We start from the raw sequence: 24,468 nt of genomic DNA, 5'->3' as shown, positions 1-24,468 counted from the left end.
CTATCTATTAAAATATTTGTAATTTTTAAACAATAATGTAAATGATCATTGCTTTTATCAAAACAAAGTAATTACTTTGTGCATTTTTTGATTTAGTCTGTGAGAGATATTATATTCGTTTTGTTTTTTGATTCGTTCGTTCCTTATTTTATTGATACAATGAAGATTGGAATGCAAAGATCAATCATTTTGTGATATTGTCGTGAGTTATTAATAGCTAAAAAAAAACAAAAAAGCAATGATCATCACCAATGTGCAAAAAGATAAAAGAGAAACGTGATTGTTTTTTTTTTTGTTGGTTTGCAAAAATATCTTGACAAACATGTGAGCGAAACAAAAGAGAATTTTATCGAGCTAAGATATCAAGTCAGTGCTGTTTGATCGTTCTGAAAATCTATCTCAATCAAAAACAATCGTTGTAATTACAAATATTAAAGAGACATTTATCTTCATCTTTTGGCTTTTTTTGTCATTCACATTTCCCAATTGTTTTTTTTTTTAGCTTTCTTTGAGCCCATGTTAATTTTAACATAACACAACTTATTGAAATAAATTAATTATTTCTATGTCTTTTTAAATTCAAAAATGATCAATATTTTGGTTTATTTCCTTTGGAATCGAAATTTTGAATTGAGTGAAGAATAATTAATTTCTTGGACATACCCATGTAAGTTCATATTCATTTGAAATAATCAGAGGGATATCATTTCTTTCATTTTTAACAAAAAAAAAAAAAAAAAAAAATAGTCAATTTGCAATTAATTCATTGACTACATGTAATTCATTAAAACATATAAAGTCGAATAATAATAATGGAGTATTTATTAAGAGTTGAAAATAGTGGCAATGAGCGCGAAAATGCGAGCAAAGAAGGGAAAACAAATGAATTTGAAGAGTTTGAAAATGAATGGAAAAAGTAAGTATGACCAGTATGATTTTTTAAAAAGATTGATTTATTAAATCTATTATAATGTTGAATAAAATTTAGTGTACAGAATGATTTGAAACAACAGATGATTGAAATAGATAATGTAGATTTTGAAATACCTTTTACTACATCTGATGAAACAGAAGAAGATAAAATAGATATCGAAGAGGTAGATGATGATGATGATGAAAAAGAAGAACAAACTACTACTACTGCTACTACTACAACATCTACAGCAGCAGCCTCTACAACACCAAATAAAAGTAATAAACTAAGATATGTTGGAGGTGTAGATATTAGCTTTGTAAAAGATAATATGGAGGATGCATGTGCATCGATTGTAATTTTAAAGTATCCATCGCTAAAGGTCGTCTATGAGATCTATGAGTTTGTAAAGCTGACCCTTCCATATATTCCTGGGTTTTTGGCGTTTAGAGAGTGTCCCTCGTTGATACCACTGATAGAACGAATCAAAACGGAGCGACCTGAACTCTTCCCACAGGTATTGCTTGTCGATGGCAACGGAATGTTACATACTCGTGGTTTTGGACTGGCCTGCCATCTCGGTGTTCTGGCGGATCTGCCAACGATAGGTGTCGGCAAAACATTCTTTTGCGTCGATGGCATGAGCAGTAAACAAGTGAAACTCGACGTTGCCAAACACTGTAAGAGTGCAGGCGACTATCTACCGTTGCAAGGTGAATCCGGTAAGATTTGGGGTGCTGCTGTCATCAGTCATAGCAATAGTACCAACGCTATATTCATCTCGCAAGGCCATCGACTCTCACTCGATTCCTCACTCAAAATCATCAGAGCATGCACAACAACCAACAGAGTACCAGAACCAGTTAGACAAGCCGATCTTAGATCAAGAGATTTCATAAGAAAGAACTATAAACCATGATATCATATCAAGATAAACATCATAACCTTAACCAATCTAACAAACTGTTTTAAATTAATAATAATAAAACAACTAAAATAATAATTTGTACAAATTTAAAATATTTTATTTTTTCAATGAATGATTATATATTATAATGTAACTATTAAGTTCATGTTGTTTGTTGTTTGTTGTTGTTGTTGTTGTTTGTTATATGATTTATGTGTTGTTGCTATGTTAATTTAAAAAAAGGTAACTAAACTAAATTGTTTGTTGTTATTATGATTATGTTATTGCTATTGTTTTGTTATGTTAATTAAATTAAACTTGGTCGAATGACTTGACAGCGGCTTCACCGATATCCCAGTTGTAGGTTTCCAATTCGATTGGTGCAGAGATTTCCATACCGTTGGCGTTGGCGTATGAAAGTTGAACTCTCTTTGATGATCTTGCATCTCTGTAGAACAAAACACGCAAACAATCGGTAATCAATTTCTGTGCTTGCTCCAAAGTCATATCTGGTGAGTAAGCCTTTCTTAACAATGGCAAAGCAATGTGTTGACCGTATCCAGTTGCAATATAATCGTCTTTGAAACATGTACCATAGAGATCTACCTTACCCAAAAAGCTAGATATGCATTTATTTCATTAGTATATTAAGCAATCAACTAAACAACTAGCCGAAAACAATAACATTAACATACCTCTTATCTGTTTTCTTATCGAATCCCATAACTACGAGATTATTCCACAATGGATCGACTTTGTTTCTTCTGTTATAAAGTACACGTGCCAAATAATTCCAGATCTCCTCTGTGCTAAGTTGAGATTTATCATCTATACATTGATCATCAATACTATAAAAGTATAACAATATTAATGTTAGTATCTTCATTATCTATCATAATAGAAAGAGAGTGTCCACGTAACAGACTATGTCAACTTACACTAAATCATCTAGAAGTTGAGTGATCGATTGGAAATCACTGTGTTCACCACTGTATCCAACGATAGTCTTTGGACCAAACTGTTTGACTCTCTGGATATTGTTGAATCTGGCCAACGAACCATAGGAACACAATGTATCACATCCCATAACAACTCCACCATTATATTTGATAGCAATAACAGATGAACCTGTTACAATTGGATCACTAAATAAATAAATATATTAAATTAATATATTTGTCAAAATAAAATAAAATAAAATAAAATAAACTATCTTTTATTTCTATCTTTAAAAAAAAAGATAATTCACTTTATTATTAACTTTGAATTAAAGATAGACACATACGTTGTTCTTTGTTTCTCTTCTGATGGTGTATATGAAGCTGCCGAGTGTTGTGGTTGACCAAAGTAGTCGACTTGACCAAATACTGGAAATCTAAAGTGTTTCGATGACATATCTTTTTATATAACTGTGTACAAATAGTTTGAAAAATTGATAATACAATATATAAATTTATTAAAAATAAAATAAAATAAAAAAAGTAATTTAATTCAAAATAGTGGTGATGTTCAAACAAGTTTTTTAATCATTTTTATAATATTTTTTTTTAAATAATTAAAAAATTTTTGCTCATCTAGTTTTTATGAACTTCAATAATATAATGTTTTTTAATTGATTTCAAATCAAACAATCAATTAAATTAAATAATTATTAAGATTCAATATTATTGGTAATGAATTCGTCAGGAATATGTATTATTACTCGAATAAAGTTTAGATTACACAAATAAGTACAATAATATAGCTTAAAGATTTTGTTACTATAAAAATGTCATTTTTATCTAAATAAAAGTTTATTATCAATACTTTAAAAACAAACAAAGATATGGCATATTTATTTATTATAATAATAATATGACAAAATTGATGGTTTCTATGTTACAAAACATTTATTATTTTGAAAGTAATAATAATGTAAGATAGTAGTTATAATTTATATTGAATTTTATTCATTTTTCAATTTAACATTTGCAAATAAAAATACACATTTGTAAATAAAATAAAATCATTAATTAATTGCTCCATTTTGTGTGAATACCCAGTGAATTGCTTGACTTTTGTATCAATCCTGGTCTGTTCTCATGAGATTTTTCAAAAGCATTTTTTTGTTTAGTTTTTTTTGTTTTAGTTTTTTGACGAAACAAGGTGGCTGCTTCATAACAAAATGATAAAAATACAAAAAAATAATATTTTTTTGATTTTTTTCAGGCTTCAGATGTATTGACTGTGTGAGAGACTTCTTTTCCTTCCTACGCTTCACTCTCTCTCTCACTATTATTGTCGCAATTAGCCTTTTTTTTTTTTTTTTTAATTTTAATTTTTTTTTGTTTTTCATTTTTTTATTCTATATTTAATTATAACAAGATAGATCTATCTCTCTTCTCTTCCCGACATTATTGTAGTTGTACATTTCACTTTTAATAATATTAAATATATATATAGAAAAGAAATAAAATGGCTGCCAAGAATATGACAGAGAATGCTTTGGTCGCTGTAATTGGTGATGAAGTAAGAATCATAAATCATAATTCATTCATTCATTCATTCATTCATTCATTTATGTTCGATCAGTTACAATATAACATTCAGTTGGCAATCACCATCGAAATGATAGATATCTTTACACAACAAATAAATCAGTAGCAGAAACGCTGTCATAAAATTAGATAATATGATATGAGTAAACAATCAATATATATATATAGATCGATTCTATTGGAATCAGTCTGTGCTAATAGAGCATCATATTTGATAAAGGATATATGTTTATAAATGACATTTGTTTATAAATAGGATGAATAGATAAATGAATGAATGAAAACGACAAACTATGAAAAAACAAAACATTTTTATTAATATCAAATATTCTTTATTTATCTGTTTACTTTAGGATATCGTTACAGGTTTCCTTTTGGCTGGTTGTGGTCAAAAAGATAAGAAAAAGACTGAAAATTTCCTTGTAGTTGACAACAGTATGTGTTAATTATACCAGTTTTATTATGATAGATCATTGATCTCATTATTAATTATTAACATTCATTCATTGTTATGTATAGAAACCTCAATCTCTAAAATCGAACAATCATTTAAAAACTTCACCCAAAGAAATGACATTGCCATCATTTTGATTTCACAAAAAGTATGATACCACAATAGATTCTACTCTACAACTTAAGTAAACGTTTTACTGTAGACTCAAAAGAATTCTAACGAACGTATTCTTTTCTTATCTTTATGTATATAGATTGCAGATGAGATTAGACCATTGATCGATGAATATAATCAAGTTATCCCAACTATTTTAGAGATTCCATCAAAGGATCACCCATATGACCCATCAAAAGACAGTGTTATGTTAAAAGTAAAGAGAATGACAGGTGCAGATTAAGTTTGAATATAATTAGTAGTAGAAGAAGAAGAAGAATATAGGAAAACCTAAAAAAAAAAAAAACAAAAAACTTTAAAATCAAAATGATTATTATTAATAAATCTTAATATAGTTATATAACAATATAAAAGAAATGATGATGATGATTGAATGAATCTTTTAGATATTAATTTGAAATATATATATTTATATAATATAGTCTACTCTTTATTTTAATATTATTATTATTATTGTTGTTGTTATTGCTATTGATCTATTATTAGGTTTGCCGTCGATAAAGGAATGGAGGTATTGGAGTTTTGTGAAAATTCCCATGGGATGGTTGGAGCACACGATGGTGAGGTTGGAGTTGCGTTTGAAGTGTTGTTGGTGTTTGGTAATTTACAGATTTTCGGTGAAGATGACGAAGGTGAGGAGGGTATACTATTGAAATGTTGTATGCTGTTGGAGCTGCCACTCAGCGGTGAATGATGCGGCGAGTGTATTGCCAGACTGGAAAATGCGAGTTTCGGTGAGTTCAACGGTGACAAAAGTGGTGAAGAATTGTTGCTGCTTATTGAAGACGACGACGATGTTGTGGTTGCCGAGCGAAAACTATTGGGTTCTTGCAGACCTTCTTTGACTGCCCAGTTCATCAGGCACAGTTGGAAGCCGGCGTTCGGACGACTGATTGGACGGATCGCACGGACCGCGTCGTTGGCGTCGTCAAACGAGCACCGCCTCGAGTGCATGATCCAAAGCATGCACAGACAAGGACTGCGACTGACACCCATCTGACAGTGAACAAACACCTTGCCGTTCGACGCTATAGCGGACTCTATGAATTCTATGACCTGTGGAAACACTGCGCCAATGTCTTCCGTGGCGATGTCGCGCAGTGGAAACTTCTTGTAGATAAAGGGACGCTCGGGATGCTCCTCAAAGTAATTTTTACATTGTTGTGAAGCATTGATGATATGTGTGATTCCGTGGCGTCGCAGCAGTTCGTAGTCGCTGGCGATTGTTTCCGAGCCCATGAAGAGGTAGTCGCAGACTTTGGAGCAGATCGGATCGTATATCTTGATTTTGTCAGAGTCGCAGCCCAGCCAACGACTACTCTCGAGCGGCTCATCCGATGATGCGCCCGCACCGCCAATACCGCCGGTGTTGCTCTGCTTTGACAGCAGCAGCTTGGTATTTATCTTTAGTTTCAATGAGAGTGAATTTACATTATTATTTACAAGTGAAAAGGAATTGGGTGAGAGATGCAAATTGTTTGGTGACCTGCTTGACTGTTGCTGGCTAATGATGGTATTAGGTGAAAGTGATTGTTGTTGCAACTCATCTTTGTTGGACGAGTCAACAATAAATATATTGGTAGAGTCGATCTTGTCGGTGTCGGAATTGTTCTCGAGATTGATAGTGAGACCAAACTTTCTTTTGTTCATAAATGACGAAGTTGACTTGGTGACTGTTACCGGTGACTTGCTTGAATCACCATCGCTCGCCACCACACCAATCTGACTGCTATTATTGATTATATCTTGATTTTGCATTGTTGAAGTTTGACAACTATTGATGCTGCTACTACTACAACTAAAATAGTTTATAATATTACTAGTGTTGACTATATTATTAATATTATTATTATTATGATGGTTAAGATTGTTACTATTAATATTATAACTATCAGTCATTTAAATATCGTATTTTTAAAATGTGACAAGTATAAAATATAATTATATTATTAAAAATATATCTATTTTTTGTTTGCCTTGTTTTGTTTTGTTTGTTTATGATTTTTGTTTGATTGATTGATTGATTGTTGTTTATTGCACTTTAATAATGCAAAGAAGAAGCAAGCAGTGATGACTACTGATAAAAGGATGACGAAACGCAAGTGCAACTAAATTAGAACTTAGTGTTGGTTTGGTTGTCTGTGTGATCTATATTTAAAATTGAATTGAGTGGATTGAGGGTGTGTTGTTTCAATCTACAATTTCAAAAATGTTATATATCTTCCTGATTTTTATAAATACAACAAAAAATCCTTTACTTTTGATTGTTTGTTGTTCTTTTTCTCTCTACTATGCGCAAATAGATAGTTTTATTTGACTGCTATTACTACTACTATTACTATTATACAAAATAAATAAAAACAATATTGTATTATATATGATCAACACCAATAATAATAATTATTATTATTATTTCCACATATGATCATCCTCCTTTCTTCTGTATACTCTTTAACTTTTAATATGTTTATAACTATTGCTATTATTGATGTTAATGTGTTGTTGTTATTGTTGATTCTGCTTCTGCTGCTACTGTTGCTGCTGCTGTACGGCTATTTAGAATTAAATTTAATCAACAACTACAACAATCTACTTTTACTAAAACTATAATTATCTGTTGTTGCTAAAATTATAACTAATTTGGTTATATATCGAAAAAAATAAACCAAAAACAGAAGGTTGATGGATAAGTTAATAAAAGGAATTGTTTAATGTTTAACTGTTATTACTATTATTGTTATTGTTATTGTTATTTTTGATTGTTGTTGTTGTTGTTAATAAATGATGATTTTTGATGTTGTTGTTGATGATGTTGTCTAGATTCAATTTTATTGGATAACAATATTTTAAAAAATCAAATCTGCCAATATAGACCGAATAATATTTGTAGGTGTATATCTATAATTATATTATATGTGTATTTGTGTTGTTAATTAATTATTATTATGGTGAATGGTGAAAGAAAAAAAAAACAAAAAAAAAAAACAACAAAAACAATGGCAATAATAGTGAGACTAAATTTAAAACCAGAGAGAGCGAAATTAGAATTGCTATTATCTTTAATATATTTGTTTTTTTTTTTTTTTTTTTATGTTATAATTATTCTTATTATTAGTGTTATTGTTGTGTTTTGTTGGTTTGAGTTTTTTTTTTTTTTTTTTTTCTGTTTGTTGATTGGTGTGGTTAAGCAACTATAGTGCAGTATTCAGTATAGGTGAGGATGGGTTGTTGTATGTTGTTTTATTGCACTCTACCTTTTGCTGTTGAATAATTAGAATTAAATTTAGGTGATTATTGTCTTCACTCAATCACACTCACAAACCTCATTCACTTGCTGACACATACACACCCACTAGCACCAATAGTCCAACAATAGATTTGATAGATAGTATTATTATTCATGTGTGTTGTTGTGTGTGTGTGTTGTGTGTGAATATATATAAAAATGAGATAATTGTGTGAATTAATTGAGGGTTGTGTGGGTGATCGATTTAAATTGGAATTAATTTAGATTATTGGGTGGTTTTGAGTGAGAAGTACTGTTGCTTTTGTTGATGTAGTTGTTGTTGCAGTGGATTTGTTTGTTCTATTGCTTCTTTTATTTGTTGTTATTGTAGATGAGTGGATTATAATATCTCAAACTAAAGTTATTTTTATTACTATTTATATTAAAAATGTCTGAATAAAGACCGAAAAACAATAAAAAAACAAAACCAATACCAAATAAACCAATATTATGAGTGAAATGTTGTTTTTTTTTTTTTGTTATCTGTTACTTTTTTTTGTTTTTGTAGTCAAGAGTCTCTATCTAACTATTAATTTTTCTCTTTTTTTTTTCTTTCTTTGCTTTGGTTTGGTTTTGTTTTTTCTTTCTTATATGTTTTGTTTGTTTGTTTCTTATTGGATTAAAATGTGTTCTGCCATAAGTTTTTTTTATTTTTTGATTTTTGATAGAGCAATAGCTTGGTGCTCGACAATTATAATATAGTTATAAATTTAGGGCTTTGCTTGTGTGTGAACCCCCAAGATTATTTTTTTCAGACTTAAAAAAGGTATAATGATTTTGATTGGATGTTGTGTTTTTTTTTGTTTTTTTAAAAAAACTTGCTAATTATAGATAATAATAAAGAAAAACAGATAAACATCAAAAAAGAAAGATCAACTTGTTTATTGTAGAAACAATTAATAACTAATTTTCTTTAAAATGTAAAAACAAATTGATTTTTTTTTTTTTTTTTGATATCCTCTTTGTATCTTTTTGTTTTTTTTTTGAACCATCAAAGAATTCTTAAGTAATTACTTTGGACATGAACAAAAAAAAAAAAGAGAATCAGATCAAATAAACTTAACCTAACTTTATTTGTTTAGTCTAAATAGCTTTTAATCTTCTTTTTTGCTATTTATAAACATAAATAATATAAATTCAATAAATATGTGCAGTTATCACTAATTGATAAAAAAAGAAGAAAACCATTCTAAAAGAAGAAATAATCGGTTAATACAAATCATAGAGATTATTAGTATGCTGTTTAACATTGATATTAATCCTTAAAAAAAACAAAAAATTAATTTTTTTTTCTCAAGTTTTTATTTTTATTTTTAAAAAAAAATTGAATTTTTTTTTTTTTTTTTTGAACATTCGAAAAAACTATTTAGTAGACAATCACATTTGATAAGCATTTTTAACATTCTTTTATCTTTATTAATTAAATTTACTATTGAATTTCTTGTGGAAATAAGAGAAAGACAAAAAGCTTAAAGATGTCGGATTTCAATTGTCGTATGTACGAAAAGAAGTACCCAGAGGAGAATGAATTGGTCATGGTCACCGTCACCTCTGTCGGTGAGATGGGTGTCTACGTCTCACTTTTGGAATATAACAACATCGAGGGTATGATCTTGCTCTCTGAAATCTCACGTCGTCGTATCAGATCTTTGACTAAATTGGTTAGAGTTGGAAGACAAGAGGTTGTCGTAGTAGTCAGAGTCGACAAAGAAAAAGGTAAGAAGAAGAAGAAGAAGAAGAAGAAATAATTAATAATAACAAATAACAAATTATATTAAACAAAATAAAAACAAATAAAACAATAGGATATATCGATTTGTCAAAGAGAAGAGTTACACCAGAGGAAATTACCAAGTGTGAAGAGCGTTACAATAAATCAAAGGCTGTCCACAGCATTATTAGACATCTTGCAACTAGATTGACTATGGATGAGAAGGTCATCAAACCAAAGCAATTATATAAACAATTTGGATGGGCTTTATACACTAAATATCAACACGCTTACGATGCATTCAGACTTTCAATCAGGTATGTATAGTTGTAAATTAAACGCTTTTGGAAATTGAATGTGTTGATGATGATGATGATGATGATGATTAATAAATATTGTTTGTTGATAATTATAACTATATATATATCTATAGTGAACCAGCTGTTTTTGAAGGATTCGATATTTCACCGGACCAACTCAAGGTTTTGATGGAGATCATTTCACATAAGCTCAAACCACAACCAATGAAGATTCGTGCTGATCTTGAAATGACTTGTTTCGACTATGAAGGTATCGATGCTATTAAGGCTGCAGTTTTAGCTTCACAGAATCACGCTATTCAATTTGCTCAAAAGAACGCAGAGGGACAGATCGACGACAAATCTTTTGGTGTTGTCACCGTCACTTTGATCGCCCCACCATTATACGTTATGGTTGGTACTTTCGACGACAAAGAAAAAGGTTTGGCCATGTTGAGCAAATGTGTAGAGATCCTCGGTGAAGAACTCGAAAAGAGAAAGGGTAGATTGACTGTTAAGATTCCAGTAAGTAACCAAAACAAACAAAACAAAGCAATCAACTATAGATCACCACAAAGCAACAATATTGTTCTAACAAATCATCTTCTTTCTTTCTTTCTTTCTTAATAATTATAGGCACGTGCTGTTGGTGCTTCTGATGATCAAGAGTTGGACGATCTCATGGAACAATTGGAGCGTGAGAATGAACTTGTTGATGGTGATAACTCTGATGAGGATGAAGATGAAAACTAAATAATGTGCGATAGATAGTGATAGGTATATAAAATCTTTAAAAAATAATAAAAAATATTTCAAACTAAATTAAATTATTATTGATTTAGTATTATTAAAAAAAAAACAAAAAAAGAAAAAAAAGAAGTTTGCAAACTAGTTTTGTTTGTTTATAAATAAATTTTATTTTATTCGATTTTTTGGTATTTGTTTTTAAATAAATAAATGAATTGTGATTCGTGTTGGGCTATGCAGGTGGAATTGTACGTCTACAGGTCGGACATTCCATTTTATAATCCATCCATCGTAAGAGACACCTTGAGTGGAAAAGATGTTCACAAGGTGTTATCATATAGTCGCTATCGTTTGCTTCGACATCATTCATACAAATAACACATCCTTGTCCTTCTTCTCTGTTTCTAATACTCATACTTATTGGTCTTGTATATTGGTATTTGGGTGGTAAAAACTAAATAATGATTTAATTGATTATAGGTTAGTTTATAGTTTGATAATTAATTATTATAGGATATGTTTGTTTGTTTGTTTGTTTGATGATGTGTTACTTACTCTCTTTGGTATAAAGAATGTTGGACCATATCTATCTTGGAGATAGAGTGCAAATATTTGTGTACACATCCACAGGAACAATGCACAACTAAAGAAATAGTTTGGTTCCAAAAGAATGAAATTAATCGGACAACCATAGAAATATAATGGTATTGTCAATCTTGTGAATGACATTCCCAGAACATAACTCCAAAGGAATGGTCTTCTCGATGATCGCTTTACATTGCTGACGATCTGAGGTACCCAGAACGAATACATAATAAACAAAAATATATGGAAAAGATGGCTCATATAATAAACTAATATAAATCCACCAATTAAAAATGTATCTAAAAAAATTAATAATATTATAATCAGTTAGTACAAATTGTATTTTTCTCAGCTAGTTAAATAATCATAAGTTTTTCCAACATACAAAATCTTAAATAAAAAATAGAAAATTCACGACGAAGTGATGCTACAATGATGATTGTTTAGATAAAAGAGAATGATGAAAGGATAATTAAAAGTTAGTATCATTTTTCGAAAGATGAAGATTGAAGTGCTAATCATTATTAGCAGTATACATACGCCAACCCTGTGCAAAAGCTTGAGGTCTTCTAGCCTTGAGAATAATGAGGAGGTATCTCATTTCAAATAATGAGAATGTGATAAATTGGAAAAAGGCAGCGGTGGCGAATGCCTTGAACATCGACTCAAAGAAAACACCGGCTGTCAAGTGAATCAGACAGAGATAGGCATCGATAATCGTTTGCATACCAACCGTATACAACGATACTTTGGCAGCACCGGATTGGGTGCCAGTAAAGTCCATCTGTTTGATCAACACGAAAATCTGAATGAACGAACACAACGAAACCATAATTACATAGTTGATCCATTTCGAACGATAGATACTCATCAGTATTGACGATGCCGATACATCCATCTCTACCCTACAGAAAGGACTTGAATAGTGTCCACTTAATTTATATTGTAATTCTGTATCTATAGATTCATAACATACAGCACATAGTTTAAATAATTAGTAAAGAACTTGTTGTTGTAAAGACAACAATATTATTGGTTTGTTTTGTTCTAGAACAACTTTGTTGCGAACCTACCATGTATCTCTTCACTGTTTTCATTCTTTGCAACAGTTTCAAATTGTAAACCAATCCTGAATAGACAATCTTGAGTGAGTGTACTATTCTCCATTATCTTTGTCATTTCATTCTTTACATCTTGTGGAGTTGTTGTATTCACTACATTAAATGATATCGCTTGACTTTGACTGTTGTTGATTGTTGATTGTTGATTGTTAGTTTATTTGTTTGTTTGTTAAACTTGAAGATTCATTTCATTTACATACCTAGGTGGAAATGCAATCAATGTCAATAAACCATATTCAAACTCGTAGATTCCAAGTAGGAGATATTTCTTACTGAGATCCGATGAGTATTCACCGTCACGCAATACCATCTCACCTTCGACAGTATCGAATTTCAAGTTGGGTATAGAAGAGATGTCGTGATTCAACAATGAGAACAAAGTATGACCTGTCTGTTTGCTAAAGTGTATGTGTGACACCGATGTACTGTTCCATTCGCCCTTGTAAACCATTGTGATATTTCTCGGATAATCGATTGTCTTTACTTTGGAATGTGAATTTGAATCGGAATTCTCACCTAAACTTCCAGACGATGTTAAAGACACCGAACTCAAACTATATTCTGCCGAATTCGTTGATGCTTGAACATTTCTCATATCCTCCTTTTTAAATAAGAATGTAAACGTTAATAACCAACAAACATCTCTATATAAAATTATAAAATATAAGAATAACATACCAAAGCATCAACTACTATTGTTGTAAATGAAGATGATAGTAATAATACAAAGACTATATATACAGCTAGCAATGAAGAGAAAGTAGAAGACCCATGATTCTTTTTACTACTACTACTACTACTTTTCATTATTATTTATTTATTTATTAATTAAAAATATATTATTTTTTAAAAGATTTCTTTTTTTTTTTTTTCTATTCTATTCTATTCTTTTTTAGTTTGTTTAAAAACAAATAGATAAATATTTAATATTTGTTTCTCTCTCTAATCTAACATCAATATTATTATTAATATGTATTAACTAAATAGCTAGTTATTACTTTAGTTAATAGTTATTACTTTTATATATATAATTAATTTTATTATGATTCTATTATTTTTGATTTGTATATTGTTGTTGATGTTGATGTGTTATTGAACTGCAATGCACACACACACACAACATATAAAACGATTAAATTTAAATAAACAGACTGTCCTGCAAAATGACTGATAAACCTAACTAACTAAACAAACTAACCATATAATGTATTATTAATATCTTTATTATTAGGTTTTTTTGTTTTTTGTTTTTGTAACACTAGTAAGTTGTGAGCAAGAATAATTAAAAAAAAAAACAATAATTGTGTTAAAACATAGACTACACCAAAAAATTTATTCCATAAAAATTGTGTGTTTTGCATTTTGTTTCAATTTAGATTTTTTTTAATTAAAAAATAAAAAAATAATACATTAGACATGCTTACAATGCCGTAAATCGAATATGAAAAGTTTCAAAAAGGTGTAAATTCATGAAGATCTTTATATTATTACTAAAAAAAACGAACAAACTTTTTTTTTTTTTTGCAAATTAAATATATTTATATATTGTATGTATGGATATCTTTTTATTTATGACCTGAATGTATATTTATAACGATCTTTATGCTCCAGTGTCTTACCAACACAAACCATTAAAATAAATACTAAAAGCATGACAAATAATAAAATAATGAAATTCTATTAAGTAGTAAATGAAAAAAATAAATAATTAGAATTTTTAAATTAAAAGTTATTTAGTCAGTATTTCAATATACTTACTTTACAAAATAATAAAACTAAAGATCCTTTTTTAGGTGATGTTGTTGTTAATTGTTGTTGTTGTTGATTTTGTGTTGTAGACGACGATGAAGATTGTTCATTATCATTTTTGTTGTTATTATTATTATTATTTAATAATAATTTATATTGTTCAAGTTGCTTCTCATCCAATTCGCTCATCAATGAAGTTGAGAAGGTGTTGGAGTCAAAGTTGGAGAAAAACGATTGTATATTGGTGCTCTGCTCCTGTTGTTGTTCAGTTAGCTTTTCAAATATATCTTCGATTCTCTTTACAGTATTCATTATTTCACCTGTTTCATTGTTGCTATTGGTTGTAGAGTTTGAATTTGAATTTGAAGATGTAGTTGAAGTTGAAGATGATGATGATGATGTTATCGATATATTATTATTTATAGATTCCAATGTTGTTGTTATGGTTTGTGATTGATTATTAACGATTTGAGCAATCGCAGGGAATTCTACTTCGACGCGTTGTCTCAGCAAGTCAATGTGTGACGTGAGAGTGGACAGTGTTTCCAGTTGCTGCTTCTGCTGCTCCTTTAGCTGTGCAATCTCTAGCTGCAGGTTTGTTTCCACCTGGCGATAGTGAGCGAGTTGTTGTTCAAGCTGTTCGCACTTCGACTTCCAGCGGTCGGTGTTGTCGGCCTGCGACTTGAGCGCGCGATACTGCTGCTCGAGCGCGTCATACTTTGATTTCCACTTCATCTTTTGATTGTCCAGTGTCTTGATGTATTCAGCGTGGTTATTGATCTGCTCTTGCGACGATCCATACTTGATCTTCCACTCGTCGACACTCTGTGAGAGTCGTTCCAACTCGAGCGATTTGCTGCTGCGGAGTTCGCTGAGTTGCGCTTGGAGTGCGCGCGACTCGCGGTCAACGCGCTCACTTTCGGACGCGCGGTTCTTTGCTTGCTGTCGCGCGTCTGTCAACTCCTTGATATACTCACGCTCCTTTATCTCCATCTTGGTGACTTCATCTTGTAGCTTTGATTCTGCGCGTTTCGATTCCTCAATGGTAAGCTGCATCTTGAGTAGTTGGTTGGAGATTCCCACGCCACTTGCGTTGTTGCCGTTGCCAGCGCTGCTGTCAATGACCGACTTTAGCAGTGTCATTTCCGAACGCATCTGTTGAACGACCAGTTTCAATTGATCTTTATTCAGTTCATGATTCATAAACGGTTGATTTCTAACGGATTGTGTTCTCTCGCCAAAGTTAAGACTGGCGAGGGTATCGCGAATCGCCGATTCGTGCTCGCAACTCGAACAATTGACAAGCAGACAGGTCTTAGAGTTACCACCTAGACAGTTCTGTAGAAGCTGTGTTAGTTTACTGTCACGATAGCGAACGTGTTTCGATCGTCGTGCAATGTCCTCGATGACACCGCCCAGTGCATAGAGCGACTTGTTGACAGAGTTGGTGTCGGCAATCTCCGAGCCACTCAAATCCACCATATACAACAAACTACTGGTCGTCTCCTTTGTATCTAGATTCTCACGAGTAACAGTTACCAAGAACAACAGATGTCCTTTGGAGCGCGATTGATTCGCTGTGTTTAGGAGCTGTACAATTGTCTCGTGTGAGTCGAGTTGGAGTGTCAGTGCATCGGGCGCCAAGAATCCCTGGTCCGACAAACGCAGCTCCAAATCCTTGCCGTTCGCCAAGACGTCGTGAACTCGCTCTTGGACAACCTCGAAAAGCGATACTCTAATGCTGGACTTGAATTTATCCTTGTCGCGGACACCCCTGTTGATGAGCTCCCGCAGAGTTCTCGGCACGATTCCCCAGAGGAGATCGTCGTTGCTCTTGTCGAGTCCGATGCTACTTCCACTGTCCAAGAAATCCGAAGACAGATAGCCTTGAATGGTATATGATTTTCCGCTGCCACTTGCACCATACACAATGATGGCGACGTTGAATCCGTTGAGGAGGTCGTCCACAAGCGGAAGTGCGACCGACTGGAACACCGACTCCTGAGTGGTGCTCGTTGGCAACACTCCGGTGAAGCGGAACGATTGCAGAGTATTGCCGTTGTTGATACGGACAACGTGGTTATCGTCGGTGATCGATATCTTTACTGTTTGTTGCTGGTTGTCTAGCAGTCCCTCCGAGTGAGAGTGTGGACGGAATCTGCAGTAGACCTTAACAAATTCATCGCGTTGATTATGTACAGTGTCGTGAAGTTGCCTATCGCTTATTGGTGTATGGTTGTGATGTGAACCATAGTTATAACTTAATTTCAGTGGTGAGGGTGATCTCGATCTCGAGGAAGTTGAAACAACGCCAACATTATTACTGTTGTGCGAATTTATACTTTTATATTGTGGAAACAAATATGCTTCGTCTGGAGGTGGTGATGGTGAATGTGATGGTGTTGAATTATTGCTATTGTTATTGTGACGCTGATGTTGATGCTGGTGATGATTATGACTAATTTGAGGTGGTAGATTTATATTGCTATTGCTATTGACATTGAGCGAAAGTGAGAGTGGTGATGGTAATATACTTTGGAATATTGGTGTTGGTGTTGCCGATGTAGATGATGATGATGATGACGATGACGATGATGTCGATGGTGTAGTGCTAGTTGTAGAGGTAGTTGTTGTTGGAAGTGGGAGTGGAGTGGCTGGAGTATTCGCAAGAATCTCTGCAATACTCGGACTGGTGTTTGATGTATTGGATTTGATTGATGACGATGACGATCCAGCACTAATTGTAGCTCTTCTCTTAGTTGTGGTCGATGACGATGATGATGTCGTTGTTGTGGTTGTTGATACAGTCGTATTATTAGTACTATTCTTTTTTTGACTAACAGAAGCAGATGTAGTAGATGCACCAGCACCAGCACCAATAGTAGTAGTAGTAGTGTTGCTTATACTACTGTTATTTACACTGTTTGACAATTGAGTGTTGACAAGCAATCCATTTGAAATGGTATTATTTCCTGTGCCACTTGACAGAGATGCACGTCTGTTAGGTGTTCTTCCAGATGGCGGTAATGGTATCCTCGATTGCGATGATGGTGCAGATGATGTTGATAATGAAAGTGGTGGTGTTTTATTATTTTGATTTTGATCACTCATTCTCTATCTATCTATCTCTATCTATCTATATATATCTACTAAGAAGATGAGAGGATGATCGATCGATCTTTTTATATATATAATTATCCAATTCTATTCTAGCTGATTATTATTATTAGATATTCTTCATTAATTTTTATTGATCAATATTTAATTTAGATATATGATTATTATTGTTGATTCGTATTTATTTACAGATGATCACTTTACTCTACACTAGACAACAACTAATAATATTGGTAAAAAATAAAATTCAAGAAAAAGTGGGAAAAAGGTTTATTTTCATTTGATTCACAAAAAAAAAAAAAAAAAAAAACTAAACCAAACGAGTTTATCAAAGCGCCCTTTTTTAAAAATAATTTGTTTAACTGACGCAATATCATATTCAAAACTTTGTTAATAGTTTTTTTTTTAGAAAACCTCTTAAATACTTATTGATATTTTATTTTTTGTAAATTTTATTTATCTGTTTATTTGTATTTGGTCAAATCAACTCCATTTTGATAATATAATTTTTTAATAAAACATTTAAATATTTTTGGGAAATTAGTTAATTATTCTACCTCCAAAGCTTTGTTGAGCACAAAAATCTTTAAAACAATTCTTAAATCTAAAGGAAGAAAAAATTCAATAAGTCAATTAATTTTTAATGATAAAAATTGTATTTTTAATTAATTAATATTGAATGTACTAAATGTTTATCTAACTGAAATCAAGTCCTCCTGCTTAGGAGATCTCTTTAATCTAAAAATAGTTAAAAATCAAAAAAAAAAAAACTGATATTTTTTTCAAAAATTTCTTGCCAAACAGGTGAAAAACACCACTTTTTTATAAAGACAATCATTTTCTAAAATAACTTCATAAGGCAATGATATTTAAAAATATCATTACTTGAAACAACGTTCATCTTATTAAAAATCATTCATCTACAATCACCTTTTTATATAAACCAAATAATAATAATTATATTTACTTTCTCTGGTATCTTTAGATTATCTTTATAATTAGTTAGTTACAGCAAGCTTATAAATATTCATTTAAATGTCACACTCCAATTATATTTAAAACAACAAGAAATAGAGTAAATGTTATAAAAAATAAAAATAAAAAAAAAGTCAAACAAATCATTGTAATTATTTTATTTTATTATATTTTATTTTTTGATAATATAACATCATTTATATTTGCACGTGTTAACAACTCACACACTCAAATGGTGTGACACACACCCTATACCACCACACACCCACATTTCATTAATATAAATATGTTGACATTCACTCATTTCTCAGAGTAAATAATATCAGCAACAAAGGAATATGTATATATTTTGATTGACAACCAAAAAGACACAATTCACTCACCCACCTTTAATTAAGGTGTGACTTGCAAATTAATAACAATCACATCACAGCTGCAACAACCATAATATCACATCATAACCATCATTAAATATCCTGATCTATTTAAATTGCATTATTATAATTTAGTATTAGTGAATTTGTACACTGTGCATTGTATAATAGTAATTTATCATTCTATGCTATTGATCAAGTAGTAGTAGTTCCCGATATCTATTCATCCTTTTCATTCCTTTTGATAAAGTGATATCACTTTACTATCAAATCAAAATAATCTAATTAACATTATTATTATTATTATTATAATATTGTTTTCACTTTCTCTTTATCTACAAGAGCAATCTAATCCTTCATCTATATATCCTATACCTCACTATCTCTGTCACATTCACCACACATTCATTTCATACATATATACCTGTATTCACATACATTTATTATATTACCATATTTATATATAACTATATTACAAATTTAAACTTTTGTTTGTTAGACCTTATCTTACAGTAATAGATTCTAAAAAGATACACATTTTTTTTTATTGTCATTAATAACTGGAGCATAGCAAAGTGGGTTTTCGATCAACTGATAGTTGAAAATTATTTTACTTCTCAATTTTGACATGTTTTAACTTCCTTTATATTTCCTTTTCCTTCTATTTATATTTTATTTGAAATATTACTAATTAATTTCATTAATAATAAAATTATAAAACTATAGATTTTTTTTTTCAATTAAAAGAATATTTTAAAATAATCATTTTAAAAGTTTATATATGTTGTATATAATAATATAGTAGCTATAATAATATATTATTGTTATTATTGTTGTAAACTTTTAAAATGCCAAATCAATATAGAGTTCAGGATTCAGCATTTGTGGTGACCTGTAAGTATTAATTCAATTCATACAATTTTGGAGGGAAACTTTCAAATTTTAGAATTAGTGTTTTTTTTTTTTACTAACAAAAATATATTTATTTATTCAACAGTGGTTATCAATGCTGTAATCTCAGTTTTGGTATTCATTGCATTTTGCGTCTTTAGAAGAAAGTTCAAGGATTTCTATGAATATAGATACCAAACCAAACAACCTGGCGTAGATACTGCTCCCTCTGATTCTTTCTTTGGTTGGGTAGCTTCCACCCTAAATTATAGTAATGAGAAAATCATTCAAACTGCTGGATTAGTATGTTATAGATAATTAATTAGTTAATGAATATGATAAATTAATAATTAATATTAACTTTTGAACAATAGGATGGATATTTCTATCTAAGACAAATTAGAACTAGTTTTTATATTATGGTGGTTTTGGTAGTATTGTCTGCAATCATTTTGTATCCTACCAACTCACAGGGTGGATACAATGCTGCGAGACAAGAGAACAACGGTACACTTCCAGATGAGGTGGTTGGTCTCTCGGTCATATCAATGAGTAACATTGCACGTGGTGAGAATCTTTTGTGGGTGCATGTAGTTTTCACTGTCATCGTTACTTCGGTGGTTTGTTTCTTTATCTATTTCGACTACAAGGATTTCGCAGAGCGTCGTATCACCTTTAAACATCAGAATCGTCTGATGAACCATACTGTATTCATTCGTGACATCCCAGATCGTCTTTTCACCAAGGAATCACTTACTCGCTACATGGAGTCCTATTTCCCTGGACAAATCCGTGATATTATTCTCATTAATCAACTTCCAATCATCTATAAATTGATGAATCAACGTGAGGGATTCGTAAAGAAATACGAATGTGCTATGGAAAAGGCGAGTCGCACCAACAAGACTGTCTATGTCAAGACTGGTTTGTGTGGTTGTTTCGGTGAGAAGCGAGAGGCATTGGATTTCTATCAAGAGAAAATCGACGACCTCGACAAATCCATCGAAATGCACAGAACTAGATCCGAGCAGAATATGCCAGATTCCGGTAGTGGATTCATTGTTTTCAATCATAAATCAACTGCCAAGATTGTCGAGCAAGTCGTAATGGACAAGAAATTCCCAATGAAGATGGTGCGTTTCTCTGCTCCAGATCCATACGATGTCTACTGGCCAAACGTATCATACACTTCCCACTCATTCTTTATTCGTTCGTTGATCGTTTCGATTTTCATTTTCGGTTTGGTATTCTTCTGGTCGATTCCAGTTGCATTCCTTTCTGGATTCAGTAACCTTGCGACACTCTCAAAGATCAGTGCATTCAGCTGGCTCGTAGATATCATTGAAAAGTCGAGTGTACTAGCTGGATTCCTTCAAGGTTTCCTTCCAAATTTGGTGCTTATCATCTTCATGGCACTGCTGATTCCAATCATCAAAAAGGTGTCGCAAGTCCAAGGATTCTTTTCCAATTCCGAAGTCGACGAATCCGTCTTTAGAAAATACTTTATCTTTGAGGTGTTCAATGTCTTCTTGGTCTCTGCGATTGCTGGTTCCATTTTCCAATCGATCGAATCGATTGTCGACCATCCATCTTCTATCATCACCATGTTGGCAACTGCACTTCCAGGACAAGCCTATCAAATGACCAATCTCATTATGATTGCAGCTGCCGGTGGTGTCATGGCACTGCTCCGTTTCATCGGACTGCTCATCAAGCTCATCAAGTTGAGATGGCTTGCCAAAACACCAAGACAAATCGCCGATACAAAGAAGTGTGGTTCGTTCTCCTACAGCACTAGCTACGCCATGAGCTTGCTCTATCTCCAAATCTGTTTGGCATACTCCACAATGACACCATTCATTCTCATCTTTGGAATGTGGTATTTCGGAATCAACTATCTCGTTTCCAAGTACAATATCATCTGGGTATCGACACCGGAATACCAATCGGGTGGTTCACTCTATCCAAGTGCATTCCGTCGTACCATTGTCGGTTTGATCATCTACCAACTATTGATGATAGGTGTCTTCAATGTCTATAAATTCTTCTGGGGTAATCTCGTTGTTATTCCACTGATTGGAACTGTTGTATTTGCCGGCTACTGTGAAGTGTTGTTCCACTACAAGTCAAAGCACGGTGTACTCGATGCCGACCAACAAGATCTCATTCCACTCAATCGCGACCGCGATTCCGGAGAATCCAACTCACTGGATCAATCGATCGACCTTCAAAAATCAAGCATCCAAGAGGATCTTCCACTCAGAATCGACCAAACCGAATTCTTTGACAAGTGTTACTCCTACCAAGATTACAATGGAACTCAATACCGTCCACCTTACTATTCACCTCTTATGGCAATTAATTTTAATGGTCAACAAGGACCTTCAAGTCCATAACTAAATATATAATAATATATTAAAAAAAAAATAAAAAATAAAAAATAAAAAACAAATAACTAATAAAATGTTTAAATATTTCTTATCAAAATTATTTCTTATTTTTTTTATTCTACACTTCTACAAAAAGTATGGAAGTGTTTTACTACTCTATATAAAAACCTATAATCTTTTGATCGATTGAGTAAATCTACCAATGTGCTACAACACAACTTATTGACTCTGATTATTCTGATGTTCTTGTTGGACTTGACAAACACGTTCATCGCTGGGCAGTCTGAGATTGGATAGTCCAATGAGAATGTGTGAACTGATTTATTAGATACTAGGTTGCTAAATAGCGATTGAATGTTGCATCTTGGCATGATCTTCTTGATTGTATACAGTTTTAATATTTCAACGTTGCAATATTGAGAACTAAGGAATGAAAAGTCATCCATACTATTCTCAGTGATAGAGAGGAATCTGATATTCTTGAATATTAAATTGTTGGTGAAAATAGGATGATTGAGCATTGCATTGAAATTGTATTTCAAATCTAACCACTCCACTGCTGAATACTCTGATAGTTTCTCGAGATGCCCAGCATCTAGATTGTTGAATGTTTGCATTGCCAACTTTTTGATCGATCCAATATTGATGGTGAGTGGCAATGGGAAATCCTCAACGTAATTTATCTTGAAACTGGTGATCTTGTTATTGGTCGCCAACGTCTCATTTAGCGATCGAATTGTGGATTCATTTGTTTTCATATCATCAGCGAAATCGAATCTGATATTTAATTTACTCAGATTGGTCATCTGATTGATAAACGAGAAATCCAGGGTGTGTTCCGCTCCAAATTCAAATTGGAGAATTAGAGAGTTGAGATTCTCGAGACTGGTCAATGCACGTCGGTATTCTGGGTTGGTAATGAACTGGATTTGGTTATCATCCAAACTAATGATAGCATACCTAAGTGACTTGACAAGACTCTGGATGGAATATACTCGATATAAAGTGTTGGCTGGATACTCTTCTGGGTAATTAAAGATATATAGTGAGTTGACATTCTCTAGAGACTCTAGATATTCAATGTACTGAGTGAAACTATTACTTCTCTGGAGCTCGGTTGTAGGTACGTTGTAATGCTTGGAATGGGTCATATGATACATGAGTCGGTTGGCTTTGGCTAGATGGGGTCTCAGTTTGTTCAGATATTGGAGTGTAGCGTTGGTCAATCCGCCAATATTCAGAACCAGACTATAGATCATACCGGAATCGAGCAACTCTATTAGACGATCGACTTGGCGGTTGTATATTGCAATCTGGTCAGCTAAATCAGTGGTGATGGTCATCTTAAAAGAGACTATACAGTTGGTAGGATATGGAATTTTGATATCATAGAAATGCAGCTGTCCTTCACCTTCGTTGGCCGGGTGGTATTTCATTCCGGTGCTTCTCACGTGGTTGAGAGTAGACACCATGAAATCAGTACTACCAAAATGAACATCCAAATATGAAGTGTACTTGAAATAGAGACGATCTACAACCACCGACCATCTCTTACATACCAACGCTAGCGTGAGTTTCCAATTCAGTGGGAAATATAGATTTCTGTTGTTCTCACCAACCCAATTCTTAATTGGGATATGCGAACATTGGAATATATAATTCAATATCTCCTCATGCAAAATAAAAGTTAATTTCATATTTAGTTAATATGGTAACACTGATCTGCGATTTGATCAAATCAATTTCAATAAAAAAAAAAAAAAAAAAATTTATGCAGATAAAAATGCATGAGCACTGATATGAACTACAGAAAGCCTCCAATCGAAATGTTTGATAGTTCAAGCACAAAAAAAAAGCAATAAATGAAATACATATTTTTTAAAAATTCAAATGAAAAAAAAAATTCATCAGGATTTTTAAAATTGGAGGGAACAATACATTAAAATTTCAACTAGATTTATATGACCGTTACTTTCCCAGCCAAAGCAATAAAAAGTCTCATTTTTTTGTTTTTATCTTCATATTCATCATTCACTCACTCTCATCAAATGTAAGTATCACTTGAACTTTAATTATCTACTTCTTGGAATTCTTGAATTTTTTTTTTTTTTATAAAAAGTTCCATCATCAAAAAACATTTAAACTAACAATTTGCCTAAATCTTATTTCTATTATTTCATCTCTTTATAATACATATAAATAATAATAATTATACATACAAATATTTAGTTAAAACTT

The 24,468-nt window shown here is 32.0% G+C and overlaps 10 protein-coding genes across 10 annotated transcripts; 4 read left to right on the top strand and 6 right to left on the bottom strand.

Annotated features, from left to right (window-relative positions):
- Positions 1 to 812: 812 nt before the first annotated feature.
- Positions 813 to 1,832, top strand: PPL_01501 (endonuclease V; the record flags this gene model as incomplete). Its single annotated transcript, XM_020572508.1, has 2 exons — positions 813 to 916; positions 989 to 1,832. The coding sequence occupies 2 exons, from the start codon at positions 813 to 815 to the stop codon at positions 1,830 to 1,832; spliced, it is 948 nt and encodes a 315-aa protein (XP_020437651.1).
- Positions 1,833 to 2,132: 300 nt separating this feature from the next.
- On the bottom strand, positions 2,133 to 3,215 carry psmB4-2 (proteasome subunit beta; the record flags this gene model as incomplete). The annotated part of the gene is made up of 4 exons (XM_020572507.1): positions 2,133 to 2,439; positions 2,516 to 2,668; positions 2,759 to 2,965; positions 3,106 to 3,215. The coding sequence occupies 4 exons, from the start codon at positions 3,213 to 3,215 to the stop codon at positions 2,133 to 2,135; spliced, it is 777 nt and encodes a 258-aa protein (XP_020437650.1).
- A 1,059-nt stretch (positions 3,216 to 4,274) lies between these two features.
- vatF (vacuolar H+ ATPase F subunit) lies at positions 4,275 to 5,208 on the top strand (the record flags this gene model as incomplete). Its single annotated transcript, XM_020572506.1, has 4 exons — positions 4,275 to 4,328; positions 4,711 to 4,792; positions 4,877 to 4,959; positions 5,065 to 5,208. 4 exons carry the CDS (start codon positions 4,275 to 4,277, stop codon positions 5,206 to 5,208), a joined length of 363 nt encoding a protein of 120 aa, XP_020437649.1.
- A 245-nt stretch (positions 5,209 to 5,453) lies between these two features.
- PPL_01498 (uncharacterized protein) lies at positions 5,454 to 6,884 on the bottom strand (the record flags this gene model as incomplete). Its single annotated transcript, XM_020572505.1, has 3 exons — positions 5,454 to 5,631; positions 5,663 to 5,760; positions 6,417 to 6,884. 3 exons carry the CDS (start codon positions 6,882 to 6,884, stop codon positions 5,454 to 5,456), a joined length of 744 nt encoding a protein of 247 aa, XP_020437648.1.
- A 592-nt stretch (positions 6,885 to 7,476) lies between these two features.
- PPL_01497 (uncharacterized protein) lies at positions 7,477 to 8,387 on the bottom strand (the record flags this gene model as incomplete). The annotated part of the gene is made up of 2 exons (XM_020572504.1): positions 7,477 to 7,537; positions 8,335 to 8,387. 2 exons carry the CDS (start codon positions 8,385 to 8,387, stop codon positions 7,477 to 7,479), a joined length of 114 nt encoding a protein of 37 aa, XP_020437647.1.
- A 1,359-nt stretch (positions 8,388 to 9,746) lies between these two features.
- eIF2s1 (eukaryotic translation initiation factor 2 subunit 1) lies at positions 9,747 to 11,034 on the top strand (the record flags this gene model as incomplete). The annotated part of the gene is made up of 4 exons (XM_020572503.1): positions 9,747 to 9,987; positions 10,077 to 10,299; positions 10,416 to 10,806; positions 10,918 to 11,034. 4 exons carry the CDS (start codon positions 9,747 to 9,749, stop codon positions 11,032 to 11,034), a joined length of 972 nt encoding a protein of 323 aa, XP_020437646.1.
- Positions 11,035 to 11,260: 226 nt separating this feature from the next.
- Positions 11,261 to 13,541, bottom strand: PPL_01495 (uncharacterized protein; the record flags this gene model as incomplete). The annotated part of the gene is made up of 7 exons (XM_020572502.1): positions 11,261 to 11,482; positions 11,584 to 11,912; positions 12,154 to 12,397; positions 12,452 to 12,570; positions 12,687 to 12,856; positions 12,935 to 13,335; positions 13,413 to 13,541. 7 exons carry the CDS (start codon positions 13,539 to 13,541, stop codon positions 11,261 to 11,263), a joined length of 1,614 nt encoding a protein of 537 aa, XP_020437645.1.
- A 94-nt stretch (positions 13,542 to 13,635) lies between these two features.
- On the bottom strand, positions 13,636 to 17,594 carry kif9 (kinesin family member 9; the record flags this gene model as incomplete). The annotated part of the gene is made up of 3 exons (XM_020572501.1): positions 13,636 to 13,713; positions 14,493 to 14,988; positions 15,286 to 17,594. The coding sequence occupies 3 exons, from the start codon at positions 17,592 to 17,594 to the stop codon at positions 13,636 to 13,638; spliced, it is 2,883 nt and encodes a 960-aa protein (XP_020437644.1).
- A 2,203-nt stretch (positions 17,595 to 19,797) lies between these two features.
- Positions 19,798 to 22,236, top strand: PPL_01493 (uncharacterized protein; the record flags this gene model as incomplete). Its single annotated transcript, XM_020572500.1, has 4 exons — positions 19,798 to 19,843; positions 19,947 to 20,143; positions 20,215 to 21,927; positions 22,132 to 22,236. The coding sequence occupies 4 exons, from the start codon at positions 19,798 to 19,800 to the stop codon at positions 22,234 to 22,236; spliced, it is 2,061 nt and encodes a 686-aa protein (XP_020437643.1).
- A 213-nt stretch (positions 22,237 to 22,449) lies between these two features.
- Positions 22,450 to 24,232, bottom strand: PPL_01492 (uncharacterized protein; the record flags this gene model as incomplete). Its single annotated transcript, XM_020572499.1, has 4 exons — positions 22,450 to 22,546; positions 22,621 to 23,007; positions 23,333 to 23,478; positions 24,203 to 24,232. The coding sequence occupies 4 exons, from the start codon at positions 24,230 to 24,232 to the stop codon at positions 22,450 to 22,452; spliced, it is 660 nt and encodes a 219-aa protein (XP_020437642.1).
- Between the last annotated feature and the right edge of the window lie 236 nt (positions 24,233 to 24,468).

The sequence above is a fragment of the Heterostelium album genome, assembly GCF_000004825.1.
Source record: "Heterostelium album PN500 unplaced genomic scaffold PPL_scaffold2, whole genome shotgun sequence".
Classification (NCBI taxonomy): Eukaryota; Evosea; class Eumycetozoa; order Acytosteliales; family Acytosteliaceae; genus Heterostelium; species Heterostelium album.
Note: the sequence above shows the minus strand (reverse complement) of the source record. Positions and strands in the feature narration are given on the sequence as shown.